Raw genomic sequence first — 16078 nt, 5'->3', positions numbered from 1 at the left:
GAAAAATGTATAGAATGATGACAAAACTATTAAAATTCTTTAGATTTTAAACATTAAACTCCTTTAAATATTAATATCCACTTAGCTTATCATGAGTACTCTGCATTTGGTAGTTTTCCTGTTTTTGTGTGGACCATGTAAATTCTGAGTATACTGTTGGAAAATTACACTACTGTACTATATTTTGGAAACAAAGTGAGAAATAGAATATTCTTTCAGGAGGAAGGACGAGTCCATCTCTGTCAGTTACTCCAAGCTTTACTGTTTTTATCTGTGAAATGAGCAAGATTGGATTAAGTGTTTTCAAAGACTCATTTCTATTATGGAATCATTATAATGGCTCTATGATTCTATGAACTTCTATTCTTATGGTCTTTAAGCCTCTATATGAAATAGAATGCAGCCTGGCTGTGGACTCACATTTTTGTCTGGTTTTGTTCTATGCTTTATCCCCAGTACCTAAAACTAGTGCCTGGCACATAGCAAGACTTTATTAAGTTTTGTTGAATGAATGAATGAAGGCATCTAATAATGTATATTGTGTTGTAATTAACATTTGCCAAGAATCATCCCCCTTAATTCTCCCTAAATCAGAGTTTATAAGAATGCCCCTTTTTCGTACAAGTTTGAACTAGACTGATCTAAACATTTAAGAAAATTTTAAATGTTAATTGATTTTCTGTGGAAAAACTTAGAAAAGGAGTCTAGAGCTATAATTGCCCTTGTAAAAAAAAGAGGAAAGAATCAATAATGCTGTATCCTTTCAGAACTAATTTAATTTGGTCTTCAAACTAAAAAATTGAACTATAGTGAAAATAGTTTCATAATAATGTATAGCTTAGTTACTTTAAAATATTTCCTTGTAGATATTCTTTAGATTATTGAATTTTCTTTCCATGTAAATTCTTTCCTAGTATAGCAAACTTTTTCTATACTTCAAATTACCATAAATTAATTTACTTTTAAAAAAAATTATGAGGGAAGAGAGAAAAATATGAGAATACATTTAAATCTATAAAAATTTATATTAGCAAAGGCAAAGTCATGCAATCTAAATTCAATAGATTTTCTATTGAGTGTATATCCTCATATTAAAATATGTTTTATTTTTAAAACTATGTTAAGTATATAATTCTAAGAAAAACTAAAATATTCCTTAATTATAAATTATTTCAGTGGCTCTTCTCACTTTAAAAATATCTGCCAATCAGAAGAGAGTGATTTTTTTCCTTATAATTTCTCTCATCCTTAACACAGACCCAAATTTGAGATTACTAAAAGTGCTTCAAGAAGAAACATCTGACTCTGATGTGTTGTGTGCGTGAAGCATCTCCCAAGATTTCAAATTGCATGGGATAAGAAAAATCTTATTGATGTACTTTCTAAAAGGTGTACTTCCACATGAACATTTGCTTGATTAAAATTAAGAAAAACGCTTCAAAATTTTCCCTTCATCCCCACCTTCCTCCTGATAAGAAGAAAACAGGGGCTGGCCCGGTGGTGTAGTGGTTAAGTTCGTGCACTCTGCTTCTGTGCCTGGTGTTGGCGGGTTCGGATCCCCAGCACAGTCAATCCATGCTGTGGTGGCATCTCACATAAAATATGGGGTGATTGCCACAGATGTTAACTCAGTGACAGTCGTCCTCAAGCAAAAAAGAGGAGGATTGGCAACAGATGTTACCTCAGGGTCAGTCTTCCTCACAAAAAATGAAAGGAAAAAGAAATATTCGCAATTTAGTTCTTACTATATGATTTTTCAAATTTTAAAAATGAAATTTGAAGGCACAGCAGTGAACTAACATTTAAAAACACACATACAGGCAGTCCCTGCTGTAAGCATGTTCTGAACATTGGAAGTGACGACCTGGAACGGCTCCAGCACGGTGAACCTGGGACTGCACCAAGCTCTCTTCCCTCTTGCGAACTTGGCCGTTTTCTGTCCTCTCCCTCCCACCTGAAGGGGAGACTTGCAGCTTTTGTGCAGCCTCCTGAAGGTGGTGGCTTCTGGTATCAATGGAAGGACACTGTGTGTACAGGACTCCCTCTGTGCCTTTACTAGAGAATCTGAGAGTAGAAGGTTCTGTCCCTGGGCTCTAAGTGTCTCTGGATCTCTCTAAGATCCAGCATGTTATAGTTTCTGCCACTTGGAGTAGGCGTTTCAATTCCAATTTCCCAATGTTTGGGAGAAGACAAGTGGTAGCTGGCTATTTATGACAGATTCTTAACAGATTTTCCCATAGGCACATAGTCATTAAGCTCTGCTTTACAAGTGTGTGTTTACATATATTTGTATAAACCACTTTACAGTTTCGTGGGATGTTCAGATCCAAATCACCATGTAACAGGAACAAGTATTTCGAGTTCCAAAGAATAAACTTGCTAGAAAATTTTGGAACAAGATTCATTAAAAATTGAGGCCATGCCGAATTCTTCTTATTTCTGCCAAAAATTGTGAAGTTCTTTTGGAGTATGTCATTGGTATAAAAAAAAGGAATAATTGCATTAAAGAACTTTTAGTTTCAGTTTTATCTTGGTCTTTTAGTATACTTTCAGAATGACATAGTAACTATTAATAGTTCATTGCTTTAGAAATTTCTAGCATAGTATCTGGTATATGATAATCAGAAAAGGTATGTTTTGCATTGAACCAAAGTTGGAAAATGAGACTTTTCAACATCTTTGTATTTAGTTGCTGAACTGAGGAACTGTGGCTGAATAAAATCTAGGTCTGTACAAAATGGTACAGTACTAACAGCACAGAGACCGTTCCGTCACAACGGTGATTCCACTTTTGTATGTTTTGGATTGCCTAGATATTTTTGCGTTAATATTTGGAAAACCCATAGCCACTTGATTATACATTATGGTTTGTTTATTAATAATGTGAGTTTCCCTCAGTAGCTGTGACTTTTTAATGCTGCTTTCCTAGGGACATGTGGAGACTATCTTTGACTGCAAATTCAAACCTGATGATCCCAATCTTTTAGCAACAGCGTCATTCGATGGCACTATCAAAGTCTGGGATATAAACACATTAACAGCAGTGTACACTTCCCCAGGGAATGAAGGGGTCATTTATTCCCTCTCATGGGCTCCAGGTAAGAAGTATTTAATGAAAATCAGGAATGCAATTAAAGGAGTTTCCAAACTTTTTCTTCCTCTCAATGCCATCTTGCTCCAAATGATCGTAGAGGCAAATTAACACCAACATATTTGTAGGTTCCGTTTTTGTGGGCACAGGCACTTTGCTTTCTAGGCCCTTCTATCTGACATCATCATATAGAAAAGCCACAGTAACTCAGCATGATCTTGACCCAGCTAATTTAGCTGCATGTGCATAGGTATGCCTTTAAAGGTATAACACGTTTTACATCATAGAAGTTTTCCTTAAAATTTTCATGTGAATCAAATATATGAAAATTAAACATTTATTTTCTAAAAATTTCAATACATATCTTTCCCTGATACATTTGTTTTGTAAATTCAATGATTATGTATCATCACAGTTCGATGGTGACCATGTAATTCTGTATAAATCCCACTTTTGTAATATTGAAGGACGTTTATGCCATACTATCATCTTTGATCTCAGAAAGGTGCTATCTTTGCACCTTCCTGTACATAAAGGAGAGAAGAGATGTCCCATGAAATCTTTGACATTTTCTCCCAAACCATTATTTCTCTATAATAAATAATTGTACACACTTAAATGATTTTTTCACTTTATAAAGTATGTAGAGTGCTTTAGTTATTGATCCTAATAGTAACATATTTAAAACCTACGTATAACCAGGATATAGCTTATTTTTTTATCTTATCTCCTCTTATACAGGGATTTTTAGCCTTAGATTTATGAGCTTTCAAGGGTTTTAGACATCTTCAGAGACTCTGGGAATCTCTTGGAATTTTACGCGTCATTTTTAGCTTATGTCGTATGTGCCTGTATCTGTCAAGATTATCATAGTAATCAGATTTTCAGGGAGGTCCATGAGACAGAAAAGGTTAAGAGCCAACCACTATTTTATGGATCACTCATCGCCTACAAGGAGGAGAAGGTCTAGAAAAAGTTTTACTTCCAAATCTCAATGACACTTGTTCTTTTAAGCAGACCACACTTAGTGCCATTATAAATATAAGACTAATTGAAAAAAAAAATTACCTGACTAATTAAGAAGTGGAGCAAAAAGAGAACTAATAGTTCTCTTACCTGCTCCCTTCTTCACATCCATCTCTCTTTTATTTTTTTATTGTGATGGCCAATGTTTATTAAAGAAGATCTGAGATCAGAGAGGTTGAGAAACTTCTCCAAAATTGTAAACATAGCAAGTAGTGATGGAACCAAAATTTGAACAAGTGTCAGTTTGACTTTTAAGCTGTGCTCTCCATCCTTGCAGTGTGCATCTTCACAGCAGGCCGCCTGGCTAGCAGTATGGGAATTGGACCCACCAGTGCAGTGACAGCACGGCAGCAGCTGTTAGCTGAACATTCTGCCTCCTACAGGATGTATATAAGTCTCAAACCTAAAACTTAAATAGAAATTGTGACTGTAAAAACCGTGGTTTTGAATCATAACGCATAAGGCCTAAGCTTACTTAGAGCATTATTTCATTCTCTACCTTGAGAATTTGCCTCAAGAAAGTAAAAAGGTTGGGAAGTCGAAATTCTGTGATTTTTTTGAAATGTGACTACTGCTGAGTCACTATCTTTAGAAAGTACAGGTGAACTTTAAAAGATGGATGAAGGTTGACATGAATGGAGGTAGACTAAGATACAGATTTTGCCTAATTTCCTCTATTTTTAGAGTAGATATCACAGGAAAAGAAAAAAAGCATGCAAATAAATATGAAAACTTCTCCCTAATAATTTAAGAACCCAAAATGGGGAGCAGAATGAAAATACTGGAAATATGTTGAGGACTTATTTTTTTAAGTCTTTATAATCATTTACCACAAAGTAATTCCTCTATATTTTCACTCCTGGATAGCAGATGACAACTGTTCTTCCTTCTAATGGAGAAAGCCTCTTCTGTGACTGCCTTGCAAAAAAAACTTAAGTCCTTGACCACCTACTAACTTAACAGCAGTTTGATTTTCACATATTTTTAAATTTCTTAAAAACAAAGAGCATGGTTTATATTTTTAATAGAGAAACTGAAATTTTCCGTGTGTCCTGTTTACAGAAATACTTTCCTAACCCTAAAAAAAATTACTGGTTGGCCAGAAAAATGTAAAACTGACTGGATATGTGATAATATTGAGGAATTATTGATAATTTTTGTATTTGTGATTGTGATGGTTTGGTTATGTTAATAAAAGAGACCCTGTCTTTTAGACCTCCATACTGAACTATTTTTTAATGAAATGATATAATGGCAAAGATTTGCTCCAAAAAAATCAAGTAGGTGCTATAGACAGAACAAGATTGACCATATTCTGATAATTGTTGAAGCCGCTTGATGAATATATTCATTATACTGTTCTATCTATATTTACCTACATTTGATAATTTCATCTCAAAAATTTAAATACAATTACTTTGCAAATCTCAAGTCTTACTTTTTAAAAATTTACATTTTTGAAAAGAATTACATTTGTGGCAAACATTTCACATAATGTCTAATTGTTTCCTAAGGTGATTTAAATTGTATTGCTGGAGCAACTTCCCGAAATGGTGCTTTTATTTGGGATGTTAAAAAAGGCAAAATGGTACAACGATTTAATGAGGTAAGATGTATTTACTGTTAGCTGAATAACCTAATGTCTTATACTGTGCTTCATATATTTTAAATGCTTTTCTCTCTTAATTCAATAGTTAGTCACCAGATGGCATTAGGTTCTCTCAATTAGAAGAAAATTCAAAAGGACATTTGCTGCTAAAATGAATTCTAAAAATGTACTTAAGTCTAAGAGAGAAAAATTCACCTAAAGTTGCATTAGAGATTCAAAGGAATTTTGAGTCATTCTTGATAAAGTTATCCAGGCAAATATTCAATAGTTGGAAGAAGATTAAACTCAGAACAAATCTCCAATTACAGTCCCAGTTCTGTCACTAATTAGCTCTTGGCATAGGGAGAATCATGTTATTGCCTTGAACCTGACTCACGTCTAGAATGTGAAGTTGGATTATATAATTTCTTAGATTCCTTCCAGTTCTCGAATTCTATTATTCCATGACAAGCCCTAGAACCTCCCTCATCCTATTTGGAGTGTCACAGATTGTACTTTTACTTCTACTTGGAGTTAAATTGTCATCCCACCTTTTACTAAGTTCCAATAATATTTAGAAAGTACATATGATCTGATTACAGTATATTAGATATGAATCGAGGGAAATATGACAGGATCCAGGATTGTCTCTCGGTATCTTGAAATTTCATTCATTTCAAATGATTGCTGTTGAAGTTTATGAAATAAATACCTTATTTGAAAATTGTTTATATATTTGAGGCTTTACAAACATGTATACAAAAGACTGTCGTCCCTCTGAGGATCTGGTAGGCTCAAGCTTCTGGGAGGTACTGAAGTGATGTTGCAAATGCAGACTATTAGGGAACCTTCATCAACCACCAGGATGCAATTTCGCTCTCAAAAGAGGAAACTTTGACAAAGGATTGTCTACTTGCATCCTTCCCTTTCTCTACATAACAGCAATACTCCTTCAGTTCAACAATGCCCCTAACCTGCCCTCTGCCTCCCCATCACCAGAAAGACACTTATCCCATAAGAAATAGTAATATAAGAAAAGGAGAACCTGAAAAACAAGCTTTTAACTTAAATTCAAAAATTTTACTCTTAGGTGTCAGATCTGTTGATCTCTTCTATGGCATCTCAGTATCTTGTGACCTAGAGTAGCTGTCCGTTAGCACGAGAACAGTCCCAGCCCGACTCCAGCAACACAGCATCTTAGCATCAAGGACCGCTCCCATCTGTTCATGCCTTTCCCAGCATTCAATAGCGTAGTTAAGACCAATATCAAAATTGCTTAAATCTAGGATAATAAATATGGGAAAAATTAACAATGCCAGCTTTAATTAACTAAGTGATGTATGCCTCACAAAAGGAAATGCAGGACGTTACAGAGTCATAAGTGCACTGTTCCCAGGGATAAAGCTGCTGGAAGGCCGCGCCTCCTTCAACGGGATGAGTGGAGACTACGGCCATTTTTGCATCCATCTTTATAAACCTGCCCCCCTTGACACCCAAAGAGGCAAAAACAGCAATGAGACCACCTTAGTCAAACAGCCTTAAAAGTCAGTCACTTTAGTCTCCCCTTAACAGCAGCTACAGTTTAAGTACTATGTAAGATTCGAATGTTGTAAATAAAACTTGCAAATGGATTTATTGCAACTTTTATTCACCCACACCCCGGTTGATGAATGACATTCCAGGTATAGCATATTCCTTCTGTTTTTAAAAATTCTCATCATGGCAGCTGTGACTATCTCTCTTTACCCTTCCCCAGTCCAGGAATGCAGAGGAAACTGTAAATATAGTAATGTGTTATAGGAATACTCTCAAATCTATTCTCCTTTGTTTTTATAAAAATAAAACTTTGAAATTAAGGAGAACAATCGGTAATAACAATTGCTTGCGATATTTCTAACACTAGTTGTAGCAGCGCTGGGTTGGAAAGCAGATAGACAGCTGCCTTCAGCTCCAGATTGGTGTTTACAGGAAAAGGCATTAAGCAGAGCTTGATTTTACAGATGGCTGAAGAAGCAGATTCTGGTTCATCACTAGCGTTCACGAGAAAGAACTAGAGCCACCCGATTTATGTCTTAAAACAGTGGTTTTGTTTCTTAAGTGTGACAGCTTTACACGTTCTTAAAGTATGTACAGTCATGCACCGCATAATGACATTTCCGTCGATGATGGACTGCATATAGGACATTGGTCCCATAAGGTTGGTACCATATAGCGTAGGTGTGTAGTAGGCTCTACCATCTGGGTTTGTGTAAGTACACTCTATGATGTTCGCACAATCGTGAATCTACCTGACAAAGCATTTCTCAGAACGTGTCCCCATGATTAAGCCATGCATGACTGTACTCAGGTTTCTGCTACTGACAGTGAAGTCTCTGTTAGCATCATCTAGAGCGAGTTACTAATAGAAAAGTAATACTTAGAAGAAGTAAATAAATAAGAGAAAAAAGGGGTGAATTATTTCTTATTGATAGGTATTTTGCATTTTTTGAAGCACGGAAAAAATGGAATATTCTGCATTGCCTGGAGTCATAAAGATTCCAAAAGAATAGCAACCTGCAGTGGTGATGGTTTCTGGTAAGTACTGTGTATGAAATTACATTGTTTATAAAAGATGCATTTGGCAATATGAATTGCATCATATTAGCACATCGTACATTAAAATATTTGATAAGATTCCGTTTGTACAGCTCTACCAACTATTGTAAGTATTATTTATAAGCCCACATAGGCACATGTTATATTGCTATGATATATCAGTAATAAATAACATGCAATGATGTTTAAAAATAAATAAATAAACCAATGATAGCTTTCTAAATGAAAATACTACCTGATTTATAACCAAAAGACTCAATTGCCTCAAAGAAACTTTAAGAATTTTTCACAAAGAGTCTAAATAATTCTCATCACATTTTGGATGGAATGATATTTCAGTTTTACAAAGGATTCAAGACATACCACATGCTCTAGAAACTTGTTCACAGTTTTGTAGATACTATTATTTATAAAAGGATAAAGACCTTTGGCAAGGAGGAATAAGGTAATGCAGGTGGGAAATGCCATTTTTTGGAAACTGACCCTGTGTTTCAGAAATATTTGCTTTCTTAATTCTGTTAAATCCTAGGAAAAAAGTAAGTCTCTAGAAATATATGTAAGGGAAGAATTGCCTTGAGTTAAAAAATATTTTTAATCAAATAATGCTATCCTGTAGCTATAGGTGTCGTCATCTTTGACAGGTGTATAGACACTCGTGATTGTTGAGAAGATAGTCATTTGTCTCATGGTAGGTTTTGCTATACCCAGCCCAATTTTCTCACCCTCACTTTTTAATTTCAGTGAAAAAGACAGTAGTTATGGAAACCGAAGATCTTTATCAGGAAGTTAAAATTTTCAAAAATAACAATACTATTTTTTTCCATTGAAAAGAACTATTTTCTAGTTGGTACATACCAAAAATACAGGAGTGTGTCTAAGAATTTTCTGATGAGGTGGTACGTAATTAGCTTCAATGACTAAACGTTCATAAGCAGGTGTCACCACCACTCCCCAGTAAACTCAAAAGTTTTGGTGGGCCTATTGGTGCTTTAGAGGGTTTTTTTCCAAAGGCTTTTAAAACCCTGTAATGTATTAACTTATACACAGCTTCTTTTTTTTCCTAATAGAATCAGCATCCTTTGTGTTATGATAATAGTATAATAGGTATTAGAGCTTCTTTTATTTTTGCTGTTGAAGTATATAGGATCCTTTGGGGAGTAGGAGTCCTCTGAATTTCTAGTTCTATCACTTACAATATGCCACAAAAATGTTATAACTTATGTACATTGGACTTGCTGTAATAGTACGTGCAACCAGCATTATCAACAGGTGTTTTAAATACAAATTTTGAACTGCTAAATTTTGAAGCCGAAAATCTAATGCTAAGTTGGTTATATCATTGTGTTTTAAAATATATGTATTAAACTATGTTTTTCCTCAATTAAAAAATATTCTATAAGAAATAGTTTCAAAATCAAAATCTATCACCTTTCAATTGATTTAAATCGATTGCCATAATTAGTACTATATGATGTATATATAGTTATTCATAATTGGTAATATCATTTTCACAGTACTTTTAAATGTTCCTTGTGCTTTGCAGACAAAGTCTCTATCCCAAAACACTTATATTTGAATTCTTGCTTTATTCCCTTGAATAATGTATTTAGAATCTTGGGTTTTTTCTATTAACGTATTATACTTAATTTCAGTATTATTCGAACGATTGATGGTAAAGTCCTCCACAAATACAAACACCCAGCTGCCGTGTTTGGTTGTGATTGGAGCCAAAACAACAAGTAAGTATTTTTTTTCCTGAAATAAGTAATAATTTCATTTCAGAGATTTTAACTAACCATAGAGTTTAATGTTATTTCCATAGGTAATGCTCATCACTCTTTTTAGCTAATATTCTCCTTGCCTAGCCTTGTGATTGCTTGTTTATTTTAGCGAACTTTATTCCATGAAGTTTTTACATGACTTAGAAATATTGATTCCCTGCTTTCAAAACAATTTTCTGATGCTTTAGGAAAAAGCATACGGCTAACTAATGAAAAATGGAAACCGTCCAATCTGTGTGTGGCTTCTACATAGAAAGGTGCCCTGTCTCTAAATCCTTTAGGAATCTGTGCAATGGTATTGTCCTGCCATGATGTTCCATTGCCCCGCATCTAATGCTGATGTCTCTCCACTGGATGATTTCCCCAGATGTGGAACTTATGTGGATGGTTTTGAAAGGTCAACCTTGCTTAAGATCCTATTATTTACCATGTAAAAATCAGCTTGGATTTAAATATTAATCCAAGTCAAACCTTCACTAAAATTGATCCTTCAAGTCTCTGTACTTCCAAGAATCTTCAAATCTGTTTCAAGCCTCTCTGTGATGGGATGTAAATTACGTTTGAAAATTCAGACTTTTGAGCCAGCCCTGATGGCCTTGTGGTTAAAGGTTGACACTCTCACCACTTCAGTGGCCTGGGTTCAGTTTCCAATTGCAAAACTACACCACTCATCTGTCAGTAGCCATGGTGTGGCGGCATCCCACATAGAAGAACTAAATGGGCTTACAACTAGAATATACAACTATATACTGGGGCTTTGGGGAGATTAATAAAAAAGGAAGATTGGCACCAGATGTTAGCTCAGGGTGAGTCTTTCCCAGTAAAAAAGAAAAAAGAAAATTCAAACTTTCTTTAGATATTGTGAAAGTGTTGTGAATTACCTTATGCTTTTCTATATAATGGATGGGAAATATACATATTGAAATATTAAAACCTGGGCCAGCCCTGTGGCTAAGTGGTTAAGTTTGCGCCCTCCGCTTTGGTGTTCCAAGGTTTCGCTGGTTCAGATCCTAGGCATGGACATGGCACTGCTTGTCAGGCCATGCTGAGGCAGCGTCCCACATGCTGCAACTAGAAGGACCCACAATTAAATATACAACTATGTACTGGGGGGATTTGGGGAGAAAAAGCAGAAAAAAAATATTAAAATCTTATGGTACTTTTGTTCTGAGTCAAGTCACATATTATACAAAATGATGGATCTATGTATTTCTTCCAGTAAACAGAAGAATTTATAACACACTGTTAGAGGTTATATGCAAAATAAGCTCCTCCCTCAGTATGTCCTATCTCAGTGGCCTGATAATGCTAACAACAAAGCTTCTGAAGCCAGGATCCTTGGCCTCTTCTTTTATTCCTTATCATCTCTCAGTGTCCATTTCCCGTCAGCCACCATTCTTGTCATATCCTCCATCTAAATATTCTTCTTTTTCCAACCATCCCCCCTGCCACTAAGCCAATAACATTTGTTTTTGGACTTCTGCAAACACCTTCTAAATCAATTCCAGAATTCACATCTTTTATCATGCCTTCCTCTCTCCCCACCCCACCTTCTCTAGGTTGCAGTGGGAGGAAGCATTAAATACACAGCTCTGAGCACACCACCATTCTACTGCATAAACCATTCAGTAGCTTCCCATTGATCATAGGATGGATGATGTGCAAAATCTCTATAGGCCTTCCAAGGAAGTCCCTGTATAATCTGGTTCCTGTGCACCTTAGAAATCCCATTCCAAGTCTTGCTCCCCTTGTTGTTTCATCCAGGCACACCAGCTTTCAGCTTCTTGAACTACGCCACTCATTTCCACCCTGGGGCTTTCACTCATGCTGTCATCTTTATCTAGGATTCCACTCCCACCCCACCCCACACCACCCACCCAGCTTGGATATAGATATCTTTTGCCCATCCTTTAGCTCTCAGCTCAGAAACCACTTCCACAGAAGTCTTCCCTGAGCCCCCCAATATTAGGTAAGTTTTCCCTACAATATGCCTTGGGAGCACTTAACACAATAAAATTAAATTTTAGTTGTGAAATTGGCTGCCTCACTCTCTCAAATGTAAGCTCCACAAGATCAACAAATGTGTTATCTATTTTTAGCATATATTCTTAGCAAAACACTGTGCTGCTAACCCTCACTATGCCTTGAAAAAAGATATTTAGTAAATATTTTAATAAATATTTGTTCACCATACAAATAGATAGAATTTCCTTGTGTCTGATCAACAGAACAGTTCCACATTCCATTTCTATATTTTTTAGAGTTAATAAGTATTTGGCCAGTTGAAATAAAAATTAGATAATAATGCAATATGCTTTGTTGGTTAAGAAAGCTTTTTTGGGGAGAAAGATTAGCCCTGAGCTAACATCCGCTGCCAGTCCTCCTCTTTTTGCTGAGGAAGATTGGCCCTGAGCTAACATCTGTGCCCATCTTCTTCTATTTTATATTTTATATGTGGGATGCCTGCCACAGCATGGCTTGATAAGTGATGCATAGGTCCACGCCTGGGATCCCAACTGGCCAACCCCGGGCCACAAAAGCGGAGTGTGCAAACTTAACCACTGTGCCATTGTGCCGGCCCTAAGAAAGCTTTCTTTAAAAAAGTCATTTTTAATTAACTATTATGCTTACTACCAAGCTTACCTAATAAATTTCATTTTTATTTTAAAAAAATCCTTTAAAATGTTCTAATTGCTTTATTCATATTCCACTTCGCGTCTTGGGTAATAAGTGAAACACACCTTGAACTTATATAAGTTTACTCATAAGATATCTCTGAATTTATAATTTGGATGTCTATATGTACATTCTTTGAATGTTTATTATTTCATTTCTAAGATTTTATACTTATGTATTTGCATATACATATATATATATTCATGTATACGTGTATATTGGTATTATGCAAAATATATTTTCCCACGTATAGAAACTGGCTCATTTATCGGTGGGCCTTGGGCAGATGTAATCTGCACATTTGCAGTTTGGCAGGCCAGTTTGCAAAGTGGTATATTTCTGCATGTGGGCTTAAGTAAATATCAGTATCATAACCCATGTGACAAAAATCAACCGTTGAAGTTTGGGGAAGGTTTTGATGACAGTTGGATCCAAAATGTGTAACTTCTCCTCTGTACCTATAGAGTGTGGGGGCTCTTTATATAATTGTTAATATTCCTCAGGGAAACTGTGTTCTGGCAGGCGCATGATTTCCACAGGTCTGCCCAGTACTCATCATTGCTTTCGGAACAGTATTCCAAGTATGACCACTAGGGTAGAAATAGTTGCTTAGCTTACTCTCACTCTCTTGAGAAAAATGAGCCAAGATCATGAAAAGATCATATCCACGTACTGTATTTCCAGAGGATCCTTGGTTGGATCATACAAGGTGATCTCCAGCCTTGTATGGTGACCTCACGGTGGGGAAGCCACCAAAGAGAATTGGAAGACCAGGACTGTGACTTTCTGTCAGATGAGACAACCCTGGTCTGAGAGGAGATTTTCCAGCATCTTTCCGAGGGAAACGTTGCTATTTGTACCCATTCCACGGAAAATTTACCAGTGGTTAGGACATGTAATCATCAATAATATGCTTACCAGCAAGGAAGCAAATCTCACTCACTCGCCAAAGGACCCTTTTTAAGACTCAATAGTTGCACAATATAAAGTTCTGAAAAATATTCAAAACGTTATGAATCTGGACATTTTGAAAAAGACTTGAAGAAATATAGATACCATTATCTGTGATCTAAGATAGGTAAAATAAAAATTCAACTGTTTAAAAGAGAACATTGGGAGAGAAACTCTTTCTGTACTAGAGCAGTTTCTGCAAATGATGTTTTAGATAAGTTTTTAGTCTCACTTCATTTAGGAAGCAAACAATTCTAGTTTTAGAAATTAGAGCTGTGTACATTTAAAAATTATCAGTAACAAATAATAACAAACTTTTAAATATTTTAATGTGCCATTGATGGTATTTCAGAGACATGATAGCCACTGGCTGTGAAGACAAAAGTGTTCGTGTCTATTATGTAGCCACCAGCTCTGATCAACCACTGAAAGTGTTCAGTGGGCACACAGCAAAAGTGTTCCATGTTAGATGGTCTCCTCTGAGGGAGGGAATTCTTTGCAGTGGTTCTGATGACGGGTATGTACTTTTGGATTCTAATTTTCTAGTCACTAAGATTATAAGCTTATAATTTTCTAGAAATGTACTTATTTATATGACCCAACTTATATGTGGAATTATTTTAAATATGTACTTAACAAGTATGCAGTTAACAAAAACCTAATTACATTCAACCCAAAGTAGATTAAATTTTACCATGCTTTTATTATCATCATATTCATGATTTCTATTTCCTTCCTTGTTCTTCTGACTATGAATGCCTATTTCTATCTTATTAGCAACAAAATTAACAGAAACAAAAATTTTAAAAGGATCTGTTGGGAAAGGGAAAAGATCTGAAACGAATCTCTGTAAAATATAGAGAAGAGTTTAATTTTAATAATGTTCTTACGTTTAATATGGAAAACAGCTGTACTCTGTTTTCATTAAGAATGGAATAAAAGAAGTTGAGCATATATTTCAGCATGAAGAGAAGATATTTTAGAAATGAGAGTGATTATACATTTTTGGGGGGGTTTGTGGAAGTTTCTGCTATCTTTTCGATATGTTATATTCAAACAAGATAGATTTCCATAGTACAGTTTGACACTATTTGTCAGAAAGCAGTAAGCATTTTACTGACTTATGGTAATGAAAGTTGAAAGGCTTTACTAAAATCTAGTCCTCGGTCCCTTGAGTGGTCATATAGATGATGAGTGTTAGCTGATGTTATCTAGCACCTTTGAATAAAAGTCAAATTGTAGGGAACCGTTAATTGCCAGTGTACTCATTACAGAATACCAGACAGTATGCTTCAGCCCCGAAACCTCAGGCACTCCTTCTGTCGAGTGGGGCCTATGAAAGCTTTTCTTATGTTTGACCAAAAGGTATACATTAGGACTTCAAAGCCTGATGTTTGCCTAATCTAACTTACGTCATAAAAGCAAGGACACCCGTTCTAGGGCCTCCTATGATAACATTAAACTATTTTGATACAAGTCACTTAATATAGTCTTATTTATGAAAGTCTGGTATCAACCAAAATAATTTAAATGCTAACATTTATAAGAAATTAGCACCAAAATATTAGGTTATGATATGCCTGGATACATTGTACTGGCCTAGGATAAGAGGAAAAAGAAGAAAGAAGTCTTTTTAAATAAAGCAGAAAGAGATGTTCCTTAAATAAATAGAAATATGTAATGCATCTCCTTTATAGTGTAATATAAGCTTTGAAGTGCAGTCATGTGCCAAATAATGGCACTTCAGTCAACAACGGACCGCTCATACGATGGTGGTCCCTTAAGATTAGTGCCATATAGCCTGGGTGTATAGTAAGCTATACCGTCTATAGCATGGGTTTGTGTAGTAGGTTTGTGTACTCCATAATGCTCACACAATGGCGAAATTGCCTAATGATGCATTTCCCAGGATGTATCCCCATTGTTAAGTGAGGCATGACTGAATTAATATTTTGGTATGGTGAGGTTGACATAAATCTGTGACTAAAAGATTATTATGTATTGTCCAAGTAAAGTTGGACTTTGAAGATCTTAAATTGACTTTGAGTTCAAATTTTATTTCAGTAACATTTGTGCTTTGGACCATCAATAGATGCAAGTAATATCATGAATTATTCAGTTATGTTTAAATTTTGTGTTTGATCTATGAATGATTCCACACTGACTAAGCAACTTATTTTACTAACAGAAACATAAAGGAATGATTTACTGTATTGATAAAAGCACAGATATGAATGATTTGATTTTTCAAAGAATACTCATCATACATGCTATATTATGACTTACCAATAATTTAAGTGCTCTTAAATTATTGTATCTGTATTATTGGTTGTATTTTTTCTTTGGTTTTATCTATTCTGGATATTTCAC

The 16078-nt window shown here is 35.3% G+C and overlaps 1 protein-coding gene across 19 annotated transcripts in view; it reads left to right on the top strand.

Moving 5' to 3' along the window:
* The window catches only part of WDR17 (WD repeat domain 17), a 101435-nt gene that overhangs the window by 52104 nt on the left and 33253 nt on the right, over positions 1 to 16078 (top strand). For all 19 annotated transcript variants that reach the window (XR_011498800.1, XR_001401215.3, XM_070499888.1 and 16 more), the window contains 5 exons: positions 2930 to 3098; positions 5632 to 5723; positions 8197 to 8279; positions 9953 to 10039; positions 14061 to 14225. Coding sequence is in view for 17 of the 19 variants with exons in the window: in XM_070499888.1 (XP_070355989.1) it covers positions 2930 to 3098; positions 5632 to 5723; positions 8197 to 8279; positions 9953 to 10039; positions 14061 to 14225 (596 nt within the window). In the remaining 2 variants the exon portion in view is untranslated. The remainder of the gene's footprint in view (positions 1 to 2929; positions 3099 to 5631; positions 5724 to 8196; positions 8280 to 9952; positions 10040 to 14060; positions 14226 to 16078) is intronic.

This window comes from Equus asinus, chromosome 27, assembly GCF_041296235.1.
Source record: "Equus asinus isolate D_3611 breed Donkey chromosome 27, EquAss-T2T_v2, whole genome shotgun sequence".
Classification (NCBI taxonomy): Eukaryota; Metazoa; Chordata; class Mammalia; order Perissodactyla; family Equidae; genus Equus; species Equus asinus.
The sequence above is the reverse complement of the archived record's forward strand: the minus strand, read 5'-3'. Positions and strand labels throughout refer to the sequence as shown.